This window comes from Vicia villosa, unplaced genomic scaffold, assembly GCF_029867415.1.
Source record: "Vicia villosa cultivar HV-30 ecotype Madison, WI unplaced genomic scaffold, Vvil1.0 ctg.000032F_1_1_3, whole genome shotgun sequence".
Taxonomy (NCBI): domain Eukaryota; kingdom Viridiplantae; phylum Streptophyta; class Magnoliopsida; order Fabales; family Fabaceae; genus Vicia; species Vicia villosa.
In genome coordinates this window covers 222884-232500 of record NW_026704967.1, presented here as the reverse complement: position 1 = coordinate 232500, position 9617 = coordinate 222884, and the positions used below count along the sequence as shown (strand labels likewise).

The 9617-nt window shown below is 33.3% G+C and overlaps 1 protein-coding gene across 1 annotated transcript in view; it reads right to left on the bottom strand.

Annotated features, from left to right (window-relative positions):
• Positions 1–1059, bottom strand: part of LOC131622541 (protein MKS1-like) — a 1764-nt gene extending 705 nt beyond the window's left edge. Inside the window, exon 1 of the mRNA XM_058893581.1 lies at positions 1–1059. This exon is cut by the window's left edge and continues 705 nt beyond it. Within this exon, the coding sequence (XP_058749564.1) occupies positions 1–737 (737 nt within the window). The 5' untranslated portion in view covers positions 738–1059.
• Positions 1060–9617: the final 8558 nt, after the last annotated feature.

Genomic DNA, 9617 nt, shown 5'->3' with positions numbered 1-9617 from the left:
CTGGGTAAAAAGAAATTAGCACCAGGATCCATAAAATTTCTACTACTAAGAAGTGCAGGACTGAAATCTTGAAGTAAATTGCTGAACATGTTTGGATCCGAAGACGGCGGCGAGAAAAAGTTAGCCGGAATCGGAGATAGCGAAGCCGGTCCCGGAGATAAAATCCCTTGAAACATCATGTTTCCTCTCTCAACTCCATGATTCATCAGTTCTACTTGTTCTATCCCTTCCATGTCGCTTACTACATCACTAGTACTAGTAGTAATAGTAGTAGTGTTTGTTGTTGTAGGTAGTACTATTTGATGCTGTTGTTGTTGTAGTTGTAGATGTTGTTGTAGGTGTTGTTGTTGTCTTCTTCCTAAAGGAGACATAGCTTTCTCTACCGTGGCATATCGTGCTGCGGGCGATATTGTTCCGTCACCGTGAAAAGGATTGAAAGGATCTATGTTTGACGATGATAAAGAGGAGGAAGAGGAGGAGGAGGAGCCGGTGAGACGTTGAACGAGGTTCATGAAGTCGCCGGGTGTGGTGTGGATTACCTTAGGGGAGACGGTGTATATTATAATCGGTAGGCGCGGCTGTTGTTGATGTAGTTGCTGTTGTTGTTGCTGCGGCGGCGCCAACGGTGGTTTCTTGATTTTGTGAGAGTCTTTGTGTATTCTAAGAGGCGTAGGACGAGGACCTTGAAGTTCTCGTTTTGGTGATCTTCCAGTGGGAATGTATGGGAATTGATCCATGTTGGGGGTGTGAAGAGTAAAAAATATAGTATAGAGGAGTTGTAGAGGGACTAGATAAGCGTAATTGTTGTGAACTTTATAAGGGCTGACATGAACAAACAAAAAAGGGATCTGGTCAATGATGAAGAGAGGAATATTTAAATGTAAAAATGTATTTGTTGAGAAAACTTGGCCTATTCAAAAAGAGTGAAATATAATTTTATAGAGAATTTGATACCTACGGCCGGTTTCGTGATGTTATGGTTGTCTGAATATGAACGCGTTTGAATAGAGAAATAGAGTTGGAAAAGGTCATGCTAATGTCATTGTAATGTAAGGACTAAGGCGATGTGAGCAAGTAAGTGATGTGGAGTACAAATGTATATGTGCAAGTGGATATAGGTCTAAAGTTGACAAGTTTGACAATAGTTATGAGGAGCATTAATTATGTGTAGGACAATAAATTAGAATTTGAATCTATAAAAGGAATAAGTAGAATTTATATTTATAAGTGTTTGTGTTTGTGGCTCTCATTTTTTATATTTTGGATAAGTGGAGTGACCGTCGTTGATGTGTATTTTTCTACTCTTTTTTTAGACTTAAAATCTACTACTACGACTCTTCTATTTGGCTAGATCAACTGGATATCAGAAAACCTAAAGTTGGTTACAGACCTTTAATAGAATGTGGAATAAATCACCTGAAAATTTTTTCATTGTATTTCTCTTAAATCTTATAAATATTTCAAAATGTCTTTGTTTGAATGATAACTTTTGGAACACTGGCGGAGCCAGAAATTTTAGGGAATTCGGACAAAAATTTTGCACCTTTGTCTTTACTAATTTTACACCCTAATTCTATTAATTTTTTTTCTTGATTTTATCTAAAAAAATGTCTTTGATTTTGTCCAAAAATTCCGCACCCTATTTTTACTAATTTTTCCCTTAATTTTATCTAAAAATTACTAATTTTGCCCCTAATATTGTCTAAAAACCGACTATTAGGTGGGGAGTATGCAATAAAATGAGAGATTGAGCCCGAACGCATGTCCGGACTCGCTGGGCTATAGCTCCGCCCCTGTTTGGAGACATTCTATATCCTATATCATGTTGTTCATAAGATTTTATCCAAAAAAAAAAAATGAAAGGGTTTGATTCAAAAAGTAAAATCCAAATACGATTAGATGAAAAAAACATCGCATGTATATATGTAAGAAATGACAAATTTCAGATGTTTTTATAAAATTTGGTTGGAAATCACAATAGGCAATTTTTTTTTGAAGCAAACCCTGCAGTAAATTGTGATGTACGAAAGTTGAATTTCAGACGCATCCGGATACCCATAGAAAATGGTAAACTTCGGGTATTTGTGCAGAATAACAATTTGGAGAAAACTTCAAACTAAAATTTGCAGGAATTTCTGATGTTCGGAAATCAAATTCCTAATACACCCCATTTTATTTTGAACATCTAATACTATTACTTACAGAAAATATCGCATGTATATCTGCATGAAAGATTAATTATTAGTAAAATCTTGTTGCAAAAGACTTCAAAGTGCATTTTTCAAATTTTTACATGGTTTTGGAGAAATATATAAGGGTGTATTGAGCAACCCCCTTAATAAAACAAAAACAAAAAATTCTTCCTTTTCTACTTATAAGTCAAGACGAATATTGGTCACATTTCTATTTAAGATAGTGTCATTATTTTCCGGCCAATGTCATAATTAATCAAATTAAACGAAATAATATCTTTTCTTTTTTCAGAATAAAAGGAGTTAAAAAGTTTTTTCTTATAATATTGCTCCCACCTCAAAGCTTTTTAATCAAACAAAATGAAGATGGTATAAGGTTTGAGTAATAAAATATAAAAATAAAAAGTTGTAAAATTAATAAGAATATATTAGAGATGAAGATGATTTTAGTCTTCTTAATGTGAAAGCGTTGGAAAAGAATGCACCCTTGAGGTGCCGCAATCTGAATGGTTAGAAGTACTTTTCAGTTTTGACATAAAAAAGGAGTGTCACATTTTGAAGTATTACTTAAGCTTTTTAACCAATTATGACGGGGTCTCCTTTCTATCTGGCACAATATTTCCCCTTATTGAGAAACTTCTTGCAAAATTATCTCTCATCCTTCCTTATCAGGAGTTGAGTCCATATGTCGTCTCCTATGAACCCCACATACTAGGGGTGCTCTTAGTTAAAGAAGGTTATTGATTCCTTTCACACTATAGTAAACCACTTTTCCCAACAAACAAGGCGTGACTTGAAGTCATTTCTTGCTTGTTCCCAAAGAACTAAAGTCCTATAGACCGATTGAAAGTGTATGCTAGGATGCCATCAAAATATTCCTAACCTTTAGCCTCCAAATTAGCTTAGGTTTTTGAATTCTCATCTAGATCACCCCATGCAAAGGCCTTTTCAACATTAACATTGCATAACCTAAATTTGTCCTAATATGCACCTACTTCCTCATTTACAAACCTTTCATATTGATCATCTGCATTACTTGAGGATGAAATTGTTCTCTTTTGCTTGCAAGGTGGAGCCATGACAAGGTTACGAAAATAGATAAAAAAATGGCTTAGGGGTGAAGGTAACCTTGGGTGTAAGAAAGTATGAAAGTAGAGAAAATAATGAAGCAAAGGAAAACAATTCAATTGACTCCTATGTATAAAAATATGTAGCATCAAGCCAAAGTAAATGAGCACAACGTTGTTATTTAAAGTTCCAAAGCGGTGTTCAACGGATAAAAAATAAAGTAATTATGTCGTTACATGTAAGGGTGTGTTACAATTTCGACAATAACAACTATATATCAATTGGATATTCACGTCGTGGTAGGATTGGAGAGCAGCGCACTGCAAATCAAAAAGTTAAGATTGCAATATTACCATAAGGGGCACAACGATATTACTTGCACATTTTGCAATATTTTCATTTTTGCCATTTTTCTTTGAAAATCAGCTTTTTACTCCCAAACTTAATCTATTTTTCTCTAATAATAAAATATATTCTACTACAATAACAATACAAATTAAAATGAAAAGATAGAACCTGGTTTTGATGGGTTGCCTCATATCCAATGCTCGTTTAATGTCAGTAGCTTGGCGTCTCACTTCCCTAGCTAAGGAGGATACTTCATGTTAGAGCTTTCATAAGTATTGTATGTTATTACTATATGTCTTTTTTCTCTTGCTTCAATTTTTTTAAATAGGCAATTTGTGCCTAGTCGGATTTGAACCTGAGACCTTGAGGGGAGCACACCCCTAAGACCCAAGCTTTAACCACTAGGCCACACACACACAATTCTCTTGCTTCAAATTTTGTTGCATGCGGATAACCTTCAGTCAATGTGTAAAAGTTTGATTTTTTTTTCATTTTTTACTTCTTTTTCATCGAGAAATATGCCTTTTCGACTCAAAGTCTATATGCATCTTCCCTAGCCTCTACATGACTTATGTTATCTTCCTTCTCCTTAAATAGAGCATGGAGTGCAAATCCGTGTGCTTGTAGGTATAAATTTGATAATCTCGCAAAAGATAATTTCTCAAGTTTTGAGGACGACAGCGTAAATGATTGTTGAAGTTGGTGGCAATAACTTTCAACTCTCTAGTGATGGTGATCAAAATGGAAAAACATCTCAAGTTTTATCAAGAAAAGAGACTCGAGATTCTATTGAAGTTCTTATATGATCAAGATATCGAGCAAAGAGTCTTGGAAGCCTTAGAGTTATGAAAGATAGGAAGTGTGAAAGCTCGCCAGGTTGTAAAGGTCTGAGTGACCAGAGTTTTGTAAAAGTAAGGAAGTAACTCCTAAGTACCAAGGCAACTCACACAAACACACACACACACACACTTAAAAGTCTATTCTCCACCTTCTTTCCTAAATAAGGAGGTTTCATCTCTTATGGAGATGATAATAAGGTAAAAATTCTAGGATTGGCACTGTTGGTAAGTCCCCCAGTCCAATGATAGGGGAAGTAATTTTCTTAGTTAAAGGGTGTAAGCATAATTTACTTAGATTAAGTCAATTATGTGACAAAGGTAATAGTGTAATGTTTGACTCTTCTAGTTGGAGGGTCATAAAATCTATATCAAACGAAACTCTATTTACAAGCTTAATAAGTGGAAATACCTACATAACGAATTTAAATAAAATCTCTTCAAATGATGTATGTCTTATAAGTAAGAAGGATAATCCTTGGTTAAGGCACATGAGAATAGCTTACATCCATATGGATCAATTGAATAAGTTGGTCCAAAAAGATCTCATAGACGGTCTACCAACCTTACATTTTGAAAAAAAATAGATTATGTGATGCATGCCAAAAGGTCATGCAAGTAAGAGTCTCTTTTAAAGCTAAAAATATTATTTCTACTAATCGTCCCTTACAACTACTTCACAAGGACCTTTTCGACCCATCTAGAACCGTAAGTCTAGGTGGAAACGTCTATACTCTTGTAATTTTGGATGATTACTCTCGCTATACCTAGACATTATTCTTGTATAAAAAAGAGACGTGTTTGTTGCCTTTCTGAAACTAGCCAAGGTTATCCAGAACGAAAAAGGAGTAAGCATTGCATCCACCATAAGTGACCATGGTGGAGAATTCCAAAATGAGGAATTCAAAAATTCAAAATTGAGAATGGTATTCGGTATACGTTTTCTACTCCACAAACTCACCAACACAGCGGGGTAGTAGATAGGAAAAATGGACCTGTAGCAGAGCTTGCAAGGACAATGCTCAATGAGACTAATCTTCCTAAATATTTCTTGACTAATGCAGTGCTTGCTATATTATGAATCATATCTTCATAAGACAAATTCTAAAGCAGAAGCCTAATGAACTATAAAAATGAAGAAAGCAAAATATATATCACTTACATGTTTTTGGATGCAAATACTTCATCATTAATAACGAGAAGGATAACCTCGGAAAATTTGATGCGAAAGCTTATGAAGGCATATTCCTAGGATTTTCCATGTCTAGAAAAGCTTTTAGAGTATTTATTAAAAAGAATCTAACAACTGAAAAATTAATTCATGTTACTTTTTATGAATCTAACCTTAAACCATTAAAAGTAGAAGTTTTTTATTATGCAGTTACCTTGGAAAGGACAAATTTGGAGGAAAATCAATAACTGGATCAAGGGAAAAATGAGAATCAAATCAAGTTATCGGCGGGTTTCAGGTTGATCCACGACGATTTAAGATTTTTGTCATCCTATCTAATTTTCTTAGGATGAGTTTTGGGCTTGTTATAGAATTTTGTGGTTTTAACAGTTGTAATATGTATCTCTTACATTCTTGTTATCACAACCTTCGTAAATTTAAAGTTGAAGACAATGAGAAGGGTTTGGGAATCTTAGTGGTAATCTTAAAGAGGAAATAGTAAATTCTTAAGAGTGTATTCTTAGAATTTGAGAAATCCTTAGAAATATCTAAGGGGAATTGAGAAACACTTTTAAATATCTTAGGATTTTTTGATTCATATATAGAGAATAGAGTTTGTTCTTATGAATTTGAATGACTATTTTCTTGTAACTCAATTGTAATATTTTGTGACAACTTTTGAAAGTATAATAAATCAGAGAGCTACTTTCTTCCTTAGATCAGACCGTTTGATCGAATTATGTTTATTTTCTTTACGTTATCTTCTGCAAAGTTAAATCGATGCCTGAATACACATATTTATTTTTAAAGAGGAATTGGGAAACACTTTTAAACACCTTAGGATTTTGTAATTCATATATAGAGAGTTATAAAGATTGAGAAACAATTTGGTAGAAAATAGAGTTTGTTCTTAGGAATTCGATGACTATTTTCTTGTAACTCATTTGTAATATCTATCATATAAGAAAATTTAATGTTCTTGAAATTCCAATTTTGCCATCTTGCCAATAAACCCATCCACGTGTACTATCTCAACGACCAACTTTCCATTTTGTTTCTTATACTCCCAGCTTGCCTATTCCTTTCCTTTTCCTTTTTTTTTCAAAAATATCAATTATATTTTATTAACCTTCTTTCCCATCAAATATGTAGGAGCAGAATGAACATACCTACTTTGCTTGCAATGTTGTATTTACTTCGCCTTTCCTATATTTCTTCTACTTCATTATTTTTTATTTCAATTTCCAACTCCATCTTTTTCTCCACAATCAATTCATTTTGACCTGTAGTGAAAAAATGGTTTACCTTTTCCCAATGTTTGCTTTCTTTTCTGTTCATGCAGTTTCATCATTTCAGAAATCTCTAACGTCTAGTCACAAATATTTTCTTCAATCTTCATTTCTAAAGTTATGCATCTTTGATTAAACCGGTAAGCTTTTGGTTATATATTTACAAAAAATTTCTTCTGTCTACTTTCTTCCACTTTTTGTTTAATTTTTGAGTTAACCATTTTTTAGCTTCTTCAAGTTATGTTTTTAATAATGGGTTCAAGATTTGTGCTCTTTTATCCTTCTCTACTTAGATCTACAAAATTATGGCGGTGGTTATGGCATTTCTGGCGATTGACGGTTTGACAGTGGTAGACTATAGTAGCGGTAACACGTTTTTTGACGGCGAGTGTGGTGGTGGTTGGATTCAAAATGATTTACGTGTGAATTTTTTAATTTAGTTTTTGTTATTAACTTATTCTCCCTTAAACCCTAAGTTTAGTTTTTTTATAAGAAAACAATATTAATAACATATTCTCTTTTATTTGATCTGTTTAGGTTTTGAACTTTTGGGAACCAACATTTACTTTTACGTATTTGGTCTTCAATGGTGAGGGTGGTGATTATGGACGAAATGGTTATTGTGTTTTCTTCCTATCTTAGATATTGGTTTATATATATATATATATATATATATATATATATATATATATATATATATATATATATATATATATATATATATATAGAGAGAGAGAGAGAGATAAGAGATATATTTACTCCAAGAGTAAGTGTAAAAGACTTACTTCAAATCTTAACCATTGATTTTCATTAATCTAATGGTTTTAATTAATGAAACAAATGCCCATTAAAAAAATATCACTTCAAGTAGTCAGAGAGCTCGTTAAAAAAATATACATCTAAAACAAATGCGTGTCCCATATCAGAACTCCTGCCAATGCACGGGTTTGTTACTAGTTGTGTTACGAAATTTGAAAGTATAGTTAGTCAGAGAGCTACTTTCTTTCTCAAAGTAGATCGTTTGATCGAGTTAGATATACAAGTTATTGTGTTTATTGTCTTTACTTTATCTTCTGCAAAGTTAAATTGATGTCTTAATGCACATACTTATTTTTGCTAAAGACTATTTATTTTCGTTATCATTGTTCTTTGTTTTCACACATCATATCATTGTGTTTGAACTCTTAATAATTCTTCACAAATGCTTTTAATTATTCTATCAATTTTTCCTAATATTGACAATATCGATGTCAGAGTGTCCGTGTCATGCCGTGCTCTAATGTTCGTGTCAGAGTATGTGCTCCACAACTTGATATTATTGTTGTCTCAAATTTTTGAAGGTCATGTGTATGTTAGCGGTAATTTAACTATGGAAAAACAAATAGATGCCCTATTTAATTACGATTTAATTTAACGAATATTTTATGAGGTCTTGTTTAACTATAGTTTAACCCTTACAAATTTGGAATCATGTACGGTAGTTTGCTTTGCACGCCCTCAAAGACGATCTTGTTAAGGTGATAATCTGTTTATCAAAAGAACGTCGATGTTGTTGATGAGAATACCCGTGAAGAGGACTAGGGCTACACGAGGGAAGTTTGTGAAGAGAAAGATCTAGTGAAGAAGAAGAAAGAAGTGCACAAGGAATGGCTAGAGAATATTTATTATTCCAACATAATTGATAGATTAAATAATTTGAATTTTGGTTCTTAATGTTATTGATGTATTTGAGATTTTTAATTTTTAATATAATAGTTTATTTAAATAACTCCCACACTCATTTTAATAATCAGATAATATGATTGTTGTTTATTAAAATAAAATGGATTTCCACATTTATTATAACAATTTTCACGGGGATGCCACTTGAATTTAGAAAAATAAAAATAGTTAAAAAATTCAACACATTAAGGTTGTTATATCAAAATTAGTGATTTTTTTTTATAAATCAGCAAGACTATATTAAAACCAAAATAAAAAGTTCATACAACTTCAGACCTCAAAGAACCTGAATTCTTACACCAAACACTTATAACCTTGTTAAATATGCTTGGATCTCAACCTCAAAAGCTAGCTCAAGAGGTGAGGTTGTCCTCACATATTTATACACCCAACAGTCCGGGAACCTAAGCAATGTGGGACTTCAAACAAACTCACAAATACCAACTTCAACACCCACCCTCACGCCTAGCGTGGGCATGGGCCAAACGCCCACATTGCAGTCCTTAACCCGGCTCTGATACCATGTTAAATATGCTTGGATCTCAACCTCAAAAGCTAGCTCAAGAGGTGAGGTTGTCCTCACATATTTATACACCCAACAGTCCGGGAACCTAAGCAATGTGGGACTTCAAACAAACTCACAAATACCAACTTCAACAAACCTATGGTATCAATTTCTATCAACTAGATTAGCTTCTTTGGCCTTGCTGCAAGCAACCCGATTCTTGATACACTCCTTAATCTTTTGACCTGCTGCAGATGGTCTTCCTAACCTATGATTCCACAAAGCATCATTCTGGTTTCACAATATATTATAGACTAACAATGACATCATTGTAGGAAAAACATATTTCATGAACTTGCTCAGTTTAGCTCTATTATCCATCTTATTTCCATTTGGAGGTTACTACTATTTGCATGCCACCCCAAAAATATTTTGATCAGCTCCAAGCATCTTTTACTATACTCAAATTCAAAATAGAGGTGGTTG